We start from the raw sequence: 20,668 nt of genomic DNA, 5'->3' as shown, positions 1-20,668 counted from the left end.
CATCATACTGTGTGCAGAGGGTGGATGTTTTGGGACCATCATACTGTGTGCAGAGGGTGGATGTTTTGGGACCATCATACTGCGTGCAGAGGGTGGATGTTTTGGGACCATCATACTGCGTGCAGAGGGTGGATGTTTTGGGACCATCATACTGCGTGCAGAGGGTGGATGTTTTGGGACCATCATACTGCGTGCAGAGGGTGGATGTTTTGGGACCATCATACTGCGTGCAGAGGGTGGATGTTTTGGGACCATCATACTGCGTGCAGAGGGTGGATGTTTTGGGACCATCATACTGTGTAGAGGGTGGATGTGGAGACCCATCATACTGTGTGCAGAGGGTGGATGTGGGGACCATCATACTGGGTGTGGAGGGTGGATGTGGAGGTCCAAAAAACTGTGTGGGAGGCGGCAGAAGCATCATTCTGTGGGGGGATGACTAGGGGCATCATACTGTGTGGGGGGAGCGGTCAATCAAGGTCCAAAAGGCAGAATAACAGGAACCATATGATTTACTGCTTCATATAAACTTTATAAATAAAACCCAGTAAATTATATGGCTTTTATTAGCCACAACTGGTCAGAAAACACATTACAATGAGCCAGATTGTAACATGTATTAGCAGTAGCAGCTGGTGAACAGACTTAATTCTGCTCAAAATTAAGCAAAGTAATCTCTCTCACAAGGGTTTCTCATGTGGCCCCTTTTGAAAATTAATTGCCAAACCCTGAATTAGGTGATCAGGCTTTATTTTAGAGGTTAAAGGGGTTGACCGGTCTTTTAGGAAAAGTCTGCACAGAGGCATGTCCGCATCTCTCAGATTCCTGGTGGCTTAGGAGTGGATGCAGAGCTAACAATGCTTATTATATTGTCTACTTACATGGAGTATTCCGAGATTAAGGTCATACTTAATTATTATTATTGTAATTACTAACTCATTCTTCACATGCACCGGTATTAACATTCAACCAGTAATGGGAAAATAAAGAAATGCCATAGTCTCACTATGGAAGCAATAATGTCAAAGTGGTAGACTACCAGGTAAGACGTCCTAAAATTACAACAAATTGGATTAGCAGACTTTCCATATCGTAATATTTGCACTGAATGTTATAAAGATGAAAACTATAAAATGTTTAAAAAAAAATTTCAAAAAGTAAAAATCCCTTATCGTCACATTTTGCCTCAAGTAAAACAATCATGCTCAATTAAATGCTAACTACAAATCGCCACTTCGGGAATGAATCTGAAGGTCTTTAAAAAAAAAAAAGTTTATTTTTCAGGACTGTGCACTTTAATCGCCAGCGGATTGTGGGAGTCGTACATTTAGTTCAATCAGATTGTCCTCCTGTGGCCCTGGGCACATACTGTAATCATTTCACATCATTACCGGCCTCAGGAAAAGCTGTAGATAGTTTATGTTTGGAGAGATTTTTTTTTGCACATTCCTTGACTAAAACCCTCTGGAGTTTCTCACAAGAGAGGAAACGTAAACTAAAAAAACACAGTGTGGACAGCGTTACTACTTTTCAAGTGCAATTTTTGCCAATTACCACTGATTTTCAGAATAACTTTGCAATTAAGGAGATATGAACCTGTCACCACTTACCCCTAGAATAATAGCCTTCCTCTTATTCTACATAAAGACTATTATTTTTAATAGACGCAATCGGCAATTTTAAAGTGATTTTTTTACACTGCCTAATAATAGAGTTCCCGCATAGTTTCTACAATTGCATCTAATATTCTCATTTGCTCCAAGAAATTAAAGAGTCATTATTTTCCAATTGTCGAGGTGGTTCAGTTTTTTTTTTTACATTTTCTTAAAGGATTTATAATTGTTCTCCTATGTCTATAGATTAGAAACCTTTGCATATATAAGCAATGTAAGTGTGCACATGGCAGCAGTTCAGACAAAAGAAAAACGTGGAGCATATTAGGAAGTTATAACCCACCGTGACAGGAGACTTTGAGGCATTATGGGGATGTCTTATAAGATCAACTCTTACCTATATGCACAGTTCGGTACCTCCAATATAAGGTCTACTCCTACCCATGTGCCCTGTTCAATACCTCCTATATAAGGTCAACTCCAACCCAGGTGCATGTTCGATACCTCCTATATATTGGGTCAGCTCCAACCCAGGTGCCCTGTTCGATACCTCCTATATATTGGGTTAGCTCCAACCCAGGTGCCCTGTTCAATACCTCCTATATATTGGGTTAGCTCCAACCCAGGTGCCCTGTTCGATACCTCCTATATAAGGTCAACTCCTACCCATGTGCTGTGTTTGGTTCCTCCTATACATTAGGTCATCTACTACCCATGTGCCTGGTTCAGTACCTCCTATATAAAAGTGGGTTGGCTCGTACCCACTTGCCCAGTTCAGTACCTCCTATCTATCTATCTATCTATCTATATGGGCAGCCGCTACCTATGTGCCCTGTTCGGGCTGAGTGCTCCTCTCACTCTGGAGGACTTGTCATGGTCACGTACAATGCGCCACAGCAGATTGTAACAGCAGGACCCTGACAACCAACTTCATCGGGGTGGGTGGGAAGGAACTGTCGCACTAGAGGAAGCTTGTCCTGATGGGACAACATATCTAAATGTATGCCTCTATTGAGAATACATCAGTTACACGTTTGTAACCCAAAATCTAAGGGCTAAAAAACACAGGTGGGCACCGAAGAATCAGCTGCAGTGTTCAACAACACAGAAAGAGGCTCACAGCGCTCATAAATCCAGACTGGCGATATTTCCGGAAAGCTTTATGTCATGAGTCATACAGATTCTATTTCCCAGCCTGTTTATATCTTGACTCCAAAAATACATTCATACCACAAGTAAGACAAAAATCTGGTTTACAGGAAGGCATGGTGTTCTTTTCTGCTGCTTTATTACTTTTTTTTTTTTTTAAAAAGCTATACAAGATTTTAGGACGTTTTTTGAATATACGAACAAGTAAAACGTACAATTGTCATGTCAGTAATAGTAGGGCATGCACTTCCATCTGGAAAACGACCTCATTTACTAGAGTTTATCACGTGCCATTCCTCTGCTCTCGGCAATAACAAGTCACCATAGACAAGTCTAATGATTAAAAAAACATCCACGGCCGGGGCGGATTCTAGAACTTCTACTTCGGATGTCCCAGGGCATGGAAACAAGTACAACCCCATTGGAATACAAATGTGGGTAATTTATGACTTTTCTGTTACGATTCCACATAAATCATAAAAATATATTGCAGATCTTAAAATCCGCAGCGTGATCTTTATTCCGCTGGATATAGATGAGGCATGAGACACCACATTCACTTGCATTGAACATGAACTATTAGCAGATTTGAGAAGGTTTCAGCACAATACGGAGATAAATTCTTCACCAAATCCTGATTGTATGTGCACACTCCAATAGAATACAATACGCAATGGATACGGTGTACTAAAATATATTCAGGAAATATCTATTCATTTTGAAGTATCACCTGAATACTCACTGTTTTCACAGTTCTCTCCAAAGTAGCCAGTAAGACATTTGCAAGCATACTGGGCAAATGTATCTCCTCTGCGAGTGTGGGACAGCTCCTGGCACTCCCCATTGTTGTGGCAGGGATTTGGTTGGCAAGGACCTAAGTAAAACAAAGTAATACAGGTAAAAGTAAATCTAAAAATTCTGAATTTAGTACTTTTTCGGACTGCATAACTATGATGTCTATACCCAGCCTGGTACAGTGTAGTTACCTAAGGCTATGTTCACACAGGCAACCTTTGCAGATAGTATATATTTCCTTTATAAAATCAAAAGGTGAAGTCCACAGGTTAATCTGCAGACTCAGAGCAGATACAGATGGCTTGTGCCGGTGATTCTCCTGGTTCTGTTGACATCTCATCAACAGCTTCTTCTCTTCTGTTGACGGGGCATCACGGCTGATGGCATGCTGACTGACAGCCGGATCCCAGCTGCATAACTGCGGGGAGCTGGCTGACAATCAGCATGATGGCGGGAGTGATGATCCATCGTCAGAGCAGCCTGGAAGAGAAGGAGTCGTTCTGTTGATGTGAAGTGAAATGAAGCAGGAGAGTCACTGGGCAGAACAGACAGGTAGGTAGCAACTACCTGGATAGAAGTTATTAGCCCAATAGGAAAAATAAACAGAGGTCCCAGATGACCACTTTAAGTACAGTAATTATTTTTAAAAATTTTTGGAGCCCCTCTCCCCCCCCCCGAACCCCAAGACCAGGCGAAAATCATTTTTAGGGCCCATTCAGACATCCATGTAAATCAGTCTGAGATCGGACCGCAATGTATGGACTGGCCGTGGGTCTATGAAGCGGTCACGCTTGGGTCTTAAGAGAGCCGTGGCCAGTCCGTGCTCGGACTGATTGGCAGGGACGTCTGAATGATCGCTTATGCTTTCTCTTAGCTAAAGAAGCCTTTTTCCAAGTTTACGTATAGTAGTGCGCAGCTCCGAATCTGATCTTAGCGCAGGTCATGCGACTTTCACACTCCTCCTCCATTTTCTGTTATGTTCTATTTAGTGCACCGGTCTGGAAATTGCCACAGTAAGAACTGGCTCCTGTAAAGAAATGCATGCGCGATGGAGAGAAGCCAAAAAAGGGGAATACTGTGGACACATATTAATCTTAAAAAAAGAGTCATATTTTTGTGATCAGGTCATGGAAAACCCTAGTAATGATCGGTCCCTATAAAGTCTGATGTGTGTAATGTTAAGCACTCGGTTCCCAAGCAGCGGCACTGTGTCTACATTACCTTTCTCTGTCATGTTGCAATCTGTTCCAGCAAAGCCATCGGGGCAGATACAAAAGTGATCTTTACTGGCACTGACAAAACAGGTTCCTCCATTGAGACATACGTTTGTTTCACAAAGCTCACCTAAAATGGAAAAAAACACAAGAAAAACAAAATAGTTTTCTAACTATTCAGAACAACAATATTGAGATCAGGCCGCTGACTGCACATTGCTTGTATAACATACATTTCTCACAGCTCTATGGGTCTCGTAGACATGGTAGACTTATTTTTAAATAAAACCTTTGTGACATAAATGTTTAATACTTTTGCAAAGTTTTCCTGCCTGATTGGCATACATAATGACTATGAGAGCCTGCCAGTCAAATAAGCAGCAAGGAAATTAAGCAAATTTTAATTTTTTTTTAAAGTTTTTCCAAAATAATGAAATCTGATGACCGATCCGCTTGTCTCTCTACTTGTCTTAAAAAGACATGGTAGTCCATTCTGTACTAGGCAAATAAATATAGATCAGTGGCATTGCTTAGAGGCTAGGTCCTCAAACTGAGGTACCCTAGGTGCCACACGCCTTGTTTTTAAGGGATACTTACACTGTACAAGTTATAATATGTAAGATGGGGCATACTCCCAGCCTTATGGGCATTGCAATTATACATATATATTGGCCCCAACACTACCATTACTATGAAATGACTAAGCAGGTGCAAATATGCTGTGGCTGCCATACAAAACTAATATGCAAAAACACTATGTAACAGCACTCTGCAAACATTATATACACATGCATTGCAATATTGCTACACATGTAAAAACTAAGGACCCTTGTGCGAGCTAATCAAAGTGTCAGCCCATCTGCCAATGACAAGGCGACCTCCCTCAGATGGAACCCTATACTATAGACTCGTCTTTCTGCACTTAGGTCTCAAATACACTGAAGATTAGGATAAAACTATACCTTGCTTCAATTAAAGAGTGTTGAAAAGATTGGCAAGAAGGAGGTAGATACACCCAAGAATGCACAGTGCAGAAACTGAAGAAGCTGGCTAGCACTATGTAGATTAATAAATTAATATGCAGAAGCAATTACATTCGCAGGTGGGCTCATACACTTTGATCAAAATGTGTAGAGAGTGCCTCATGTCTGGCACTAGTGGAAGTCATTTATATGTTTGCAGAGTGCTGCTGCACAGTATTTGCACTTTATTTCAGTAGCGAGCACTTGTGTTAGAAACATGGAAAACATAGTATGGCTTTCAATATAAACCCTACACCAAAGATCCACAACATCCGATTAGAGTCCACAGAAATTGCTATTTGTCCTAAACATTTACATAATTCATCCGATTCCTTAGTCCCGTAACTAAATCCTAACTGGAGTTGGGCAATAATTTAGTGGACAGTGACATGGGAAAATATGCCAGACATACACATACATGGATTTATTTTTTCCCTTTCCTCAAGTACAAAAGAACCATTTTATTTAATAGAGGGACAAACCGCATTAAGACCTCTATATCCCACAGATGTACATGTAATATAAATAATAAGCACATGGAATAATTGCATAAAAAATAACAAAAACGCAGTTATGATGTCCAGCCATACTGCAGTGTGGTCACAAAGACAATGGATGGATTGTATTCAAATGTTTTGGTACATTGAAAACAGAAAACAGTATGGAACAAGTCACCTTGGGCTCTGTTCACTTGTCCTGTAGATATTTTGGTTTAGGGAAAATAACAGCAGAAACAAAAGTGATCCAATACAGGATCCATTCATTTGAATGGAGATAAAACAGTCCAAAAATGTCTTAAAATTTTACTGCAATCTATTTTTTTACCCCGAATCAAAAGATGTTGTCTGCACTACATTTTTTGTCCAGCCACAAAAGCCACTTACCCTACTGTCAGTGGATACGTTGGGACTTGCGTTTGAAGCCCTAGAAAATAGGATAATTGATTTTAATGATGCAGATGGAGTCACAATGTGCCTGCCCCAAATAGGTAGATACTGCTGAAAATGATGTCTGAGAGCACAATGCAACTCCATCAGCATCATTACAGTCAATGGCCCCATCAGTGCAAATGTCTGAATCCCGTTAACTAGGGGCTCAATCATAGGCTGAATGCAGTGTGAAAATTGCCTTAAAGGTGTTTGATCTACTCCTATATTGCCGTCCTCTTATGTTGCTGGGGTTAGTTACTATTTAAAGAAAGTGAGAGAAAAAGTGAAATATGGGGTTTATATCGTAGAAAGAAATGTCAAAAGTTGGTTTAATATTGAGATAAGCTTGGAAACTCCTCCATATGCATTCTTTCAGCAAGATCACCAAATGGTGGCCTGTTGCACAGAGGATTTCCATGCAGCGAGAAGCAAAGGTCTAGTAACATTAATCAAATGCCCTAGGAGAAATATGTTCTCCCAAATAAAAAAGGGGGAAAGGTTGTTTCACTAAGCACCCCTGAAAAATGCAGACATTTTTACAAAAGAATCCTGTATGCCTTGACTTCCACCATCGGACAAGTATACAGGCATGCCATCAAACTTTTCTGTTTTTCAGAAGATTGCCCAGCGCAAAAGACCGCCTAGCTGCAGGATCTGTACAAATCATCCACTGAATGTATATTTTTGAGAAGCTTTATATGCGAGGTGAAGGTTAAATGTTCAAATTAGTGGGTTTGAGATGTAAGGCGGTATGAATATGGAGATAAGGTCCAGGTAAGCCAACCACTTTAGACATTGGTCTAGGACACTTCTAGGCTTAGTGGATTAAGCTAATGGCTCGTGTGGCATTGTTTCTTGCTTCCCCTTTAGGGAGGTAGCAAACCTGTACTTTTTGGATCACTTCCAATAGTAAAGAGCTTGCTAGGGATTTATCAGTAAAGCTTATTAGATTATCAACTGAACACATGATAAAAAAAAAAAAATCTTTGTCGACATGTTACATGGTGTATACCCAGAGGCTAGTTTATTACACATTTCCATAATAATACTATCATTACATAAAAGGTCACATAAATGAGAACTAAAAAGATCACACAAACTATATACACTCTTCAAAGCATGCTAGATTGTGACCAGAAGGTGATTCTCTAAGCAATACAACCCAGAAGACAGCACATGCACCCTACCCTCCCAATATCCCTTTGCTGCTGATATGTGCCAAAGTGCACAAAGACGCTGACAATAATTCAAAGCTTTTATGCAACAAAAGTGGAAAAAAAGATTTGAAAAGTTGCAGTGGTTTTTTTTTTTTTTGTGTAACACAGAGTGGCGCAAATAAACTGCGACTTTTGGTGATTTCACACCATTTTGGATTAGCTTCGTCAAAATGGGAAGAGTCAAGGTGTGGTCACACCTGCCCAATTCACAAAAAGTGGCAGCAATTCTTTACACCAGAAATAGTACTCCAGTAGTAGCATTTTTGGCATGGCACCGGTCACTCAGAAGAGGCACTTAATTCATTAAGTGATGTGCCTCTTCTACTCCATCAAGACTGAAGTAGCGGGAGTGTTCTACGCCAGTCATGATGAATTTTCCACTCTTCACCTCAATCTATATTGCTCAGTGTTGCAATTCACAAAAGCTTGCGCCAGAATGTATACAGTGCACGTCATTTTAGATCACTGTCACTCATAGCTCATCTCATGCACTCAGTTACGACTCACCTACGAGGCCCTCCTCCCCAAGTGTCACCTGCTGCTCCACCACCTGCTGTGACTCGGAGGATGCGCCATTAGTAATACAAATATTCCCTGTTTGCTACGCTCTAAACGTGTGTGCGTCTAATCATCATCTAGTTGACACAAAGAAATATATCCATAGTTATAGGCTCTTTATATGAATCTATTTGAAGAGCATGTCCCTGCCAAATGTTGGAAACAGGATGTCAGGACTAGAACCCGGCGACTCACGTGCACCAGGCAGAAGAACTTCCGCTTTAGCTATTCAGCTCACTGGACAGTTCCTTGCTAATGCAGATACCAGTACCTGTGTTGCGCCTGATTGAACACACTATATAAACCTGGCCTGGTACCGCAAGATTATTGAGCTCCCAACCTCCAGTCTAGCTCTCTCACCTGCTGCTTCATACCATACTGCTGTCTCCTGTGTACCGACCTCTGGCTTCCCTACAGACTACGCGACCTGCTAATCCTCCAATACTGTACTGCCACTCCTGCGTACCGACCTCTGGCTTCCTTTGACTACTTTACCAGCCTTTGCTCCCCTTAGTGGTTGCAATGGTAAAACCTCCAATCCAGTCCAGATCATAACATTGCAAGGGACATTAGCAATTTGAAAGAGCATCAGTCACGTTGTGACTGCTAATCATGGTTATCCAATATTAACTTCTTTTTGGAAGAATCTGTTATATGTCCGACTTTAGAGACTGCAATTAAGAAGTGGTTTTTTTTGCCAGATTCAATTCCATGAACAAAAAGTCCTACTACAAATACATATTAGATAAAAGTATTCACAAAAATCGACGATATGGGGGCCTCCTGGCATGAAGATAAGCTATCTAATGTGTATACAACAGGCTTACCTTTTCTTATTTGTAGAGGAGAATGTAGAAGGAATCCTTGGGGCTGTGTAAACTAGCCATAAACATGAGATTTTAATCAGCTGACAAATGCACGGTCATCATATGAATATATTTTTTTCCGACTGCACTCCAAACATACCCACACAAATGTACTGTGCAGAGCTGTGGGTCAGTACACTCAGATCCTGACTCCTTCAAAACAGGTGACTGATCAGTAATAAAAACTTAGTGTAGTAAAACCAACATCACGTTTTTTTTTAGATTAAGGGCCTTAGATTGACAGAACAAGTATATTTATACTATATGGTGGCCCGATTCTAACGCATCAGGTATTCTAGAATATGTATACGGCCGACTGGGCGCAATCAGCAGAGCGGTGTTTAAATTTGGCGCCCAAATCGCTGATTGGTCGCGTCTAAGTTCCTATGAAAGTTAATACATCAATATTAATAAACGCTAATAATTAAAAAGTTGGAGTGCAAACATTTCTACTGACTACACCGCCAACCACACCTAGCTCCGACTCCACAGTCATGAATTATTGGCAAAATAAGTGGGGAGGAAAAGAGCCCTTTTATATGATGTCAAATCTGGGGCTTCCTTCTAAAAGATACGGTCAGAAAGGTGAAGATATGACATAACAATTTTTGGCATTTAGCTGTTTAATGTAAATGTTGTGGTGGAGCCACCAGTAAACCGTTTGGATAACCAACTTAGAGCGAGCAACTGAACATGTAAAATGTCCATCCAACTGGTTAATATTTATCGATGTGACATGTGAACGTGGCCTGAACAGATTGTGTATGGTGAAACAATTAAGGGTGGCTAAATAACTTTAGCTGTAATGCATTCTGTAAAGACTAGGCTTCTCCAGCAGGCACATAAAGGGTGCACTGTCTATTATAGTTGGACAATTGTTTTCAGCCATTTCAAGGTCCAGCTGTGTTCTCTAGAGAAAGAAGAGGACATTTGTAAAAGAATAAGCATGTTTCTTGGGAAATGCAGTTTGTGTGCCGTAAATTATTTCATTGTCCTTCAACTTATGTTATAAATCCTGGTTGAACATTACCATCAGAATCCGGGGATGAGGGGGTACAGCATAAAAAAAAAAAATTCTTAAAGTTAATATACATTTGTAACTCCCTTTGTATATCGGAGAACGGCATTTACAGCTCTGTCATGCTCTCCTTGTTGGAACAGCTTTTTATTACAGGGGAAAAGATCTAATAATGGAGAACGGCGACTATGGGAAAATCTAATTCTCGTTCACTTCTCTGTTCTAATAGCCTTTGTCCCACTTGTACATGGAGAAATTAAAATTTAGAGTTTGACAGAACCCAAAAATTGGTCTAGAAAATTAACCCTATTGACAATGTCTTATACAGATGTGGACCAAATTGTTAACTGTTAAAGTAAGAAAAACCCAGTTTTAACTGAAATAACATGAAACTGACAAAAGTAATTTTCACTTTAAAATTTACCGAATATCAACTAATGAACCAAAATTCAAAAGGAATATTTGATTTTCAACAGAAAAAAAATGATAAAAACTAATGAAAATGGCCTGGACAAATTGATGGTACCCTTAACTTAATATTTTGGTGCACAACAATCACTGCAAACAAACAATTTCTGTGACTCTCGTTAAGAATTCTGCACCTGTCCACAGGTATTTTGGCCCACTTCTCGTGAGCCTTCTCCATGTCTGCAGTTTTGCGTTCTTTCCACAGATATTCAATAGGATTTAGATCAGGCTTCATAGAAGCCTCTTCAGAATAGTCCAATGTTGTGCTCTTAGCTATTATTGGAAGTTTTTATCTGTGTGTTTTGTCATTATCCTGTTGGAGAACCCATGACTTGAGAATGAGAACAAGCTTTCTGACACTGGGCAGCACATTTTGCTCCAGAATGCCTTGATGGGTCTTGAGATTTCATTGTACCCTGCACAGATTAAAGACACCCTGTGCCAACCCCAAAATATAATTATAGCCTCCTCCATGTTTCACAGTAGGTACAATGTTCTTTTCTTTGTACGCTTCATTTTTGTGTCTGTGAACATAAAGCTGATGTGACTTGCCAAAAAGCTCCAGTTATGTCCCATAAGTCCAAAGGACATTCTCCCAGAAGCTTCATGGTTTGTCAATATGCTTTTTTATGATTTGCTTTCAACATCTTCCATGACGTTCACTTTAGCCAAAACAGTGATGGATGTGCGATCTGACACGGATGTACAGTACAGACCAAAAGTTTGGACACACCTTCTCATTTAAAGATTTTTCTGTATTTTCATGACTATGAAAATTGTACATTCACACTGAAGGAATCAAAACTATGAATTAACACATGTGCAATTATATACTTAACAAAAAAGTGTGAAACAACTGAAAATATGTCTTATATTCTAGGTTCTTCAAAGTAGCCACCTTTTGCTTTGATGACTGCTTTGCACACTCTTGGTATTCTCTTGATGAGCTTCAAGAGGTAGGTCACCGGAAATGGTTTTCACTTTACAGGTGTGCCCTGTCAGGTTTAATAAGTGGGATTTCTTGCCTTATAAATGGGGTTGGGACCATCAGTTGTGTTGTGCAGAAGTCGGGTGGATACACAGCTGATAGTCCTACTGAATAGACCATTAGAATTTGTATTATGGCAAGAAAAATGCAGCTAAGTAAAGAAAAACGAGTGGCCATCATTACTTTAAAAAATGAAGGTCAGTCAGTGCGAAACATTGGGAAAACTTTGAAAGTGTCCCCAAGTGCAGTTGCAAAAACCATCAAGCACTACAAAGATCGACCACCCCCCAGCCCATAATCAATTGATCCCCCTTGTCCATATTTAATAGATTCCCCCTGTCCACTTTTACTGATCCCCAATCCCTATTTATTTGCCTTATCCCCATCCATATTTAATTAACCCCCTGTCCATAATTAATTGATTCCCCAGTCCACAACTAATTATTTCCCCAGTCCATATTTATTGATCCCCAGTCGATAGTTAATTGACACACCGTCCATACTTAATTAATCCACCTGACCTACTTAGCTGATTCCCCCGTCCATACTTGATACTTAATTGATCCCCCGTCCATACTTAACTGATCCCCCGCCGATATCTAATTGATACACTTGCACATCCCTAATTGATCCCCGTCCATACACCTATATATAAATAATTGTGTTTTGTACTTGTATATATATACTGACTGTATCCCCATATTTAGAATGACGTCCATGTTGGCCGGAGCCGTGCAGTGTACATCTTGCGCAATGTATGCATTCCGTGAGCAACCACTCGAGGATCCATACTGCTGCGAGAGATGTGAGCATATCGTGCACTTGGAAGCCCAAATTCTGGATCTAAGTGCTCAGATAGCGATACTGAGGAGCATCGACAACATGGAACGGAGTTTGCTGCTCACCGAGCAGACACTCAATGGGTCAATACTGGGGGTGGAGCATAGAGGGGAAGTGCAGGCTGAACAGGCAGGGAGCTGGATAACAGTTAGGAGGGATAGAGGGAAGAAGTATAGGAAGGCTGGTTCAGAACCGGCATTAATGGAGCACGACAGATCCTCTGACCGCCGGGGGAGTGTATGCTCCAGTAATGAGGGGGGGGGGGGGGAGTGTAGGGCAGGTAAGACAGGTCCTGGTAGTGGGTGACTATTATTAGGGGGACAGACAGGGCAATCTGTCACAAAGACCGGGATCGCCGAACGGTGTGCTGCCTCCCTGGCGCTCGAGTCCGGCACATCGCGGATCGGGTTGACAGGTTACTGGGTGGGGCTGGCGAAGACCCAGCGGTCATGGTCCACATCAGCACCAATGACAAAGTGAGTGGTAGATGGAGGGTCCTTAAAAATGATTTCAGGGACCTAGGTAGGAAGCTTAGGGCAAGGACCTCCAAGGTAGTTTTCTCAGAAATACTACCAATCCCTCGAGCCACACAGGAGCGCCAACGGGAAGTTAGGGGGGTGAATAAGTGGCTAAAGAGTTGGTGCAAGGCAGAAGGGTTTGGGTTCATGGAGAACAGGGCCGACTTCGCGGTCGGCTACAGGCTCTACCGTAGGGACGGGCTGCACCTCAATGGGGAGGGTGCAGCGGTGCTGGGGAAGAAGATGGCTAATAGGTTGGAGGAGTTTTTAAACTAGAGACGGGTGGGGGGGGGAAACCAAGGAAATAGGTGGGATGTGAGGCAAGCAAGGGGGAAGAGGAGAAGTGAATATAATGAGGGTGGAGAGGGGGGTGGGGATAGTACAGTTAGATCGTTAGAGAAGAATAGGATGCTAAATAACCCCAAAGTTTTATCTTGCATGCTGACCAACGCAAGAAGCCTGACCAATAAGGCGGATGAGCTGCAGGCGCTTATATCGGAGGAGAGGTATGACATCGTAGGTATAACAGAGACTTGGCTAGACGATAGCTACGACTGGGCGGTAAATTTATTAGATTATAGTTTATTTAGAAGGGACCGGAAACAGGGGAAAGGCGGAGGAGTCTGCTTATATGTAAAGTCATGTCTAAAACCCAGACTAAGGGAAGATATAGGAGAGGGAGAAGAGGGGGTCGAGTCCATGTGGGTAGAGATAGAGGGGGCAAAAAATAATAAAAATATTACTGGGGGTCTGCTATAAGCCACCAAATATAACAGAGGAGAATGAGAATCTGCTATTAGGACAAATAGACAAAGTAGCAAAACATAATGAAGTGATTGTAATGGGGGATTTCAACTACCCGGATATTGACTGGGAAACAGAAACTTGTAGATCTCAGAAAGGAAAAAGGTTCTTGACAAATATTAAGGATAATTATCTCTCCCAACTAGTGCAGGAACCAACGAGAGGGAAGGCCGTGTTGGACTTAATATTGACTAATAGGCCTGATAGGGGGGCACCTAGGTAATAGCTATCATAATATTATCGATTTCAAAATGCCCTTCAGTAGGGTTATCAATAATGGAACAACAAAAACATTAAACTTTAGGAGGGCAAAGTTTGATCAGCTGAAAGAAAGCCTTCAACTTATTGACTGGGACAAAGTTCTTAATCAAAGGAATACGAATAGTAAATGGGAAACCTTCAAAAGATTTCTGAATACTCAGTGCGAGAGATATATACCGTATGGGAATAAAAGGGCCCGAAATAAGAGGAAACCAATATGAATGAACAAGAACGTAAAAGGGGCGGTAAATAGCAAAAAAGAGGCATTCAAGAGATTAAAACAGGAAAACAGTAAGGAGGCACTAATGTGTTACAAGGAAAAAACGAGAACCTGTAAAAAACAAATAAAAATAGCGAAGGAGGAAACAGAGAAACGTATTGCTAGGGAAAGTAGATCAAATCCCAAACTGTTCTTTATGTATATAAATAGTAAAAGGATTAAATCGGATAATATTGGACCGATAAAAAGTGAGGAAGGCAAAATCATAGAGAAAGATGAGGATAAAGCTAATCTATTAAATATTTTTTTTTCGACAACTTTCACAAAGGAAATAGAACTAACAGGAGAAATGAGAAGTGACAAGCTTAATCCTCCACTAAGTATGACTAATCTAACCCAAGTTGAGGTACAGAAACGCCTCAGTAACATTAAAATAAACAAATCACCAGGACCTGATGGCATACACCCACGGGTACTAAGGGAACTAAGTAATGTGATAGACAGACAGTTATATCTTATATTTAAGGACTCTGTTGAGACTGGGTCTGTACCACTTGATTGGCAACAGGCGAATGTAGTGCCAATATTCAAAAAGGGAGCAAAAAGTGACGCCGGAAACTATCGGCCGGTGAGTCTGACGTCCGTTGTGGGCAAAATTTTTGAAAGCTTCATTAAAGAGGCAATTACGGAGCATCTTGATGCTAATAATCTTTTAATCCCGAACCAACATGGATTCATGAGGAATCACTCCTGCCAAACAAACCGGATTGACTTCTACGAGGTGGTTAGCTCTCGAGTAGATCAGGGGGAACCAGTGGATATCGTGTATCTCGACTTCTCAAAAGCGTTCGATAGCGTGCCACATAATAGGTTGGTATACAAAATGAGAATGATGGGGCTGGGGGAAAATGTTTGCAAGTGGGTAGCAAACTGGCTAAGGGATAGAAGGCAGAGGGTGGTTATAAATGGAATATACTCAGATTGGGTAAGCGTCACTAGTGGGGTACCACAGGGGTCTGTACTAGGCCCAATGTTATTTAATATCTTTATTAACGACATAGTCAACGGGATAAATAGTAAAATATCAATATTTGCAGATGACACAAAGTTATGTAAAACAATTAATACAAAAGAGGACAGTGCAGACCTACAGAGGGATTTGGATAAGCTGGGTAGGTGGAGCATTAAATGGCAAATGTGGTTTAACGAGGAGAAATGTAAGGTCATACATATGGGAAGGAAAAATGGAAGTCACCAGTACTCACTGAATGGGAAATCATTGGGGAATTCAGAGATGGAGAAGGACTTGGGCATCTTGATTGATAGCAAACTAAATTGGAGTGCCCAAAGTCAGGCCGCTGCTGTAAGGGCAAACAGGGTAATGGGATGTATCAGAAGAGGCAAAGGATGAGAACATTGTTCTTCCACTGTACAAAGCACTGGTCAGACCACACTTGGAATACTGTGCTCAGTTATGGGCCCCAATATATAGAAAGGATATAAATGAGCTTGAAAAGGTACAAAAGGAGGGCAACAAAATTAATAAAGGGAATGGAGGGACTGCAATACCCAGAGAGGTTGGCAAAACTAGGACTATTCAGCCTGGAAAAGAGAAGGTTGAGGGGGGACATAATAAATGTGTACAAATATGTTAGGGGACAGTATAGAGATCTTGCCCGGGATTTGTTCAAAAGGAGGGATATTACGGTAACAAGAGGGCCTTCACTAAGACTGGAAGAGAAAAGGTTTCAGCACCAGCATAGGAAGGGGTTCTTTACGGTAAGAGCAGTGAGAATATGGAATTCACTGAGTGAGGAGACGGTAATGTCGGATTCACTACACCAGTTCAAGCGGGGACTGGATGCATTTCTAGATACCAGGCAGATTTCAGCGTATACTTAAAAATAAAATAAAATAGGTTGATACAGGGATTTATTCTGACTGCTGGTTTCAGAGTCGGGAGGGAATTTTTCCTCAGGTGAAGATTGGCTAAATCATTTGGGGTTTTTGCCCTCCTCTGGATCAACTTTAGCAATTACAGAACTAACAGGTCGAACTTGATGGACGCAAGTCTTTATTCGGCTTTACAAACTATGTTACTATGTTACTATGTAAAGAAACTGGCTCACATGAGGATCGCCCCAGGAAAGGAAGACCAAGAGTCACCTCTGCTTCTGAGGAGAAGTTTATTTGAGTCACCAGCCTCAGAAATTACAGGTTAACAGCAGCTCAGATTAGAGACCAGGTCAATGCCACACAGAGTTCTAGCAGCAAACACATCTCTACAACAACTGTTAAGAGGAGACTTTGTGCAGCAGGCCTTCATGGTAAAATAGCTGCTAGGAAACCACTGCTAAGGACAGGCAACAAGCAGAAGAGACTTGTTTTGGGCTAAAGAACACAAGGAATTGACATTAGACCAGTAGAAATCTGTGCTTTGGTCTGATGAGTCCAAATTTGAGATCTTTGGTTCCAACCACCGTGTCTTTGTGCAACGCAGAAAAGGTGAACGGATGGACTCTACATGCCTGGTTCCCACCGTGAAGCATGGAGGAGGTGTGATGGTGTGGGGGTGCTTTGCTGGTGACACTGTTGGGGATTTATTCAGAATTGAAGGCATACTGAACCAGCATGGCTACCACAGCATCTTGCAGCGGCATGCTATTCCATCCGGTTTGCGTTTAGTTGGACCATCATTTATTTTTCAACAGGACAATGACCCCAAACACACCTCCAGGCTGTGTAAGGGCTATTTGACCAAGAAGGAGAGTGATGCGGAGCTACGCAAGATGACCTGGCCTACACAGTCACCAGACCTGAACCCAATCGAGATGGTTTGGGGTGAGCTGGACCGCAGAGTGAAGGCAAAAGGGCCAACAAGTGCTAAGCATCTCTGGGAACTCCTTCAAGATTGTTGGAAGACCATTTCCGGTGACTACCTCTTGAAGCTCATCAAGAGAATGCCAAGAGTGTGCAAAGCAGTCAACAAAGCAAAAGGTGGCTACTTTGAAGAACCTAGAATATAAGACATATTTTCAGTTGTTTCACACTTTTTTGTTAAGTATATAATTCCACATGTGTTAATTCATAGTTTTGATGCCTTCAGTGTGAATGTACAATTTTCATAGTCATGAAAATACAGAAAAATCTTTAAAGGAGAAGGTGTGTCCAAACTTTTGGACTGTACTGTACCTTCACCTCTAATCTCTTTGGAAGTTGTTCTGGGCTCTTTGGTTACCATTCATATTAGCCATCTCTTTAATATGTCATCAATTTTCCTCTTGCAGCCATGTCCAGAGGTGGTTGGCTGCAATCCCATAGACCTTAAACTTTTGAATGATGTGCAACTCTAGTAATAGGAACATCAAGCTGTTTGGAGATGGCCTTGTAACCTGTGTGTTTAACAAGTTTGTCTATTAATTTGTTTCTAATCTTCTCGCTCAGCTTTTTTGTCTCCAAGTTCACTGTGATACACATGATACCAAATAGTGCAGTGACTACTTTTCACACTCTAAATAGGCAGACTGACTGACTGCAAGTTTTTAGACACCTGTGATGGGAATTACAGAACACACCTTAGTTTCACATTTCCCTATGGTCAATCTTTTCTTGGGTTACCATCATTTTAGTCCAGGCCATTTACATTAGTTTGTTATTTTTTTCTGTTGAAGCACAACTCAAAAGCAATGTCTGATTTTCATTAGGTGATGTTCAGTAAATTTAAAACTACTTTTGTTAGACGAGGGTTGATCCAAAAGTAATGCCTCCTCTTTATTTACATGGTAGGTCCAACAGATACAAATAGAATAACAACAGTTGAATAGAGCAAGATTTCATCTACATAACATTATTTTTCCAGTCACCACCATTGGTCATGCATGTTTGCCAGCAATGAGCAACAGCCTAATTGCCACGCTGGTAAAAATCTATACCAGCAAAAACAAGATTTTTTTTCCTCAGCCAAATTTTGCAATGCACTCTGTGATCCTGACACTGGTATGGGGCTTTGCGCTATGTTTCCAGTGAAGAGTTGTCTTCTCTCTTCTAACTCTGGAACTTCAAGCCTTCAGCGTTTTCATGTAGCATTCAGAATTGACAGCCCCTGTAGGCAATTTACAGGAAACACAACCTTCCTATCCCAAAAGATTCTGCACATCACAGTCTGCAGATGCATACGCACTAATAAAAAGTGCAAAAAACTTAATTGGTCCATGTGTGCCTTCCACCTTTTTTTACGGAAAAATGCAAGAGAGCAATAGGGTCTTATCCAATTAATAAATGTTACATAAAAGTATTAAAAACTGCTCACCTAATAGGGTTGTGTGGGACACAACACCTATAAAGCCTCGACTCCAAATGCTGCAGCTTCCTATGGATATGTCAGAGGTAGATGCTAGGAAAGGAAGTTGTTTCTGCGCTCTCTGGAGTCACAACAAACCATTAGTATGAATAAAAATGTAGGTTTATTGCCTACGCGTTTTAGAGTCCACCTACTCCTTCCTCAGGACAACCATATATCTTGTCTTTGTCGTGATTCCAGAGAGCGCAGAAACAACTACCTTTCCCAGCATCTATCTCTTCCACCTTTTTTTTTTACTTTTATGTGGGGTAGTTGTTGGGCTGTAACCAGTCTCTAGTTTTGGGGCATGTGCCGCTTTAATTTATTATATATACATACACAGTATGTATATACATATATTTGGCAGGGATTCTACTGGCTTCTAAGTACAAATGACGTCTGGCTCCATCAGATGCACTCTCTACTCAGCAGAACTGATCTGCGATATGTTGACAGCCTCTGTGCTAGCAGAGGTGCAGGAGTAGGAGGCAAAGAAATGACCACTGGCGGTGCTGTGGTAACGACAATTGGTAGTAAGTAGGAGGAGGATTCCACTTGAAGTTCCTGGGTCCCATTTCAAAATCTGTAAAATGGTCCCCTCTTACCATGTGCTGTGTAGTATAATGGGTTCAATAAAGGGAGCCGCAATAGTTTATATGCAACAGATGAACCCCACCCCCCACCCCAATAACAAAATCTCTGTTCTCTGCTGTGACTACTAGTGAGGGTGCAACCACCGAGAAAAACAAGGAATCCTTTATGTGATTACCGGTAGAAATGCTTGACATCGCTATATTTATAAGGTGGCAAGAAGAATTATTCCATATGGTTGGTACTATCCAGGAGAGAGCAAAAATCAGTCACTGGATCTAAGCAGCTGTTCTGCAGTCATGAGAACAGGCCAGGGAAGCTGTGAAACATCCCAAATGTGTGAAAGCAACATTTCCAGTAGCTTGGCAGATACTTTAAAAGTGTTCCTGTCAAAATAGTTCCTCAAGCAGGAGGAGCAGTCTGGTAACACACACATGCAACTGGAAGTTATTAAAATGTACTGGTTACTAGCAAAGGAGTGATTTGGGGAATAATACTTGAAAGAAAGCAGCAGGACAAGTCCTGAATGGAGTATGTGTGTCACCGAGGTATCTAGCCTCTGTGATGTGAAACCTGGAGAAGCAGGCTCCAGCACGTATAGTGCAGAGAGGTGTTTTAATGGGCCTGGATTTGGGTCCGGATTTTAGGAACGACTGGAAGTATCGGGCGGGACTGGTAGTTACCATCCTCCAATCAATGAGGTGCAGCTGGTGTAAAAGGAGAGCTGAGCTGCTCCAGAGTGGTCTGGCAGTAGAGGTGGAAACATCTCTGGGACTTGGCTCTATAAAAGGTGAAGAAACCAGTAATTCTTTGCAGACGTGAATGGACTTAATTGTAAACAGGTGACCCTGTACTTGCTGAGGACATGGTTTTCTTCTGTTATACCTTTATGCCGGAAAGGCTGTTCTGTTTTGCCTGGGGTCCTCTGAAGTTTATGGAGATAATAAACTTCACCTGCTTGGACTCAACCGCATGGCCTTATTATTATACCTGTGTGAACATTACCAGCTGCCTGAAAACAAGTGAAAGAGTATGTGCGCACGATCAGTATTTGCTTGCAGAAATTTCTACAGCGTTTCTGCAAGGTTCTGCACCTCTTGGCAGCAAAAAAAATACTGCGGAAACTCCACTTACTACTCAGCAAGCAAGGTACCAACTTTTTGCAACTGTTCTAAGTGCTATTCACATAACTGTTGCAATCAAGTTACACATCTCGTCAAGTGAGTCTGCAGTTTGCCTAAAGTTCACTGCTATCCTG

At 41.4% G+C, this 20,668-nt stretch overlaps 1 protein-coding gene across 4 annotated transcripts in view; it reads right to left on the bottom strand.

Annotated features, from left to right (window-relative positions):
* The window catches only part of MFGE8 (milk fat globule EGF and factor V/VIII domain containing), a 64,936-nt gene that overhangs the window by 25,309 nt on the left and 18,959 nt on the right, over positions 1–20,668 (bottom strand). For 2 of the 4 annotated variants that reach the window (XM_073653265.1, XM_073653268.1), the window contains exons 2-3: positions 4,779–4,901; positions 3,493–3,636 (exon numbers count right to left, since the gene is read on the bottom strand). In XM_073653265.1, the coding sequence (XP_073509366.1) occupies positions 3,493–3,636; positions 4,779–4,901 (267 nt within the window). The remainder of the gene's footprint in view (positions 1–3,492; positions 3,637–4,778; positions 4,902–20,668) is intronic. The other 2 variants (XM_073653267.1, XM_073653269.1) reach the window with 1 other exon arrangement.

The sequence above is a fragment of the Phyllobates terribilis genome, unplaced genomic scaffold, assembly GCF_046119375.1.
Source record: "Phyllobates terribilis strain yellow unplaced genomic scaffold, ASM4611937v1 Scaffold_11__3_contigs__length_659146591, whole genome shotgun sequence".
Taxonomy (NCBI): domain Eukaryota; kingdom Metazoa; phylum Chordata; class Amphibia; order Anura; family Dendrobatidae; genus Phyllobates; species Phyllobates terribilis.
This window is presented reverse-complemented; position numbering and strand designations above follow the sequence as displayed.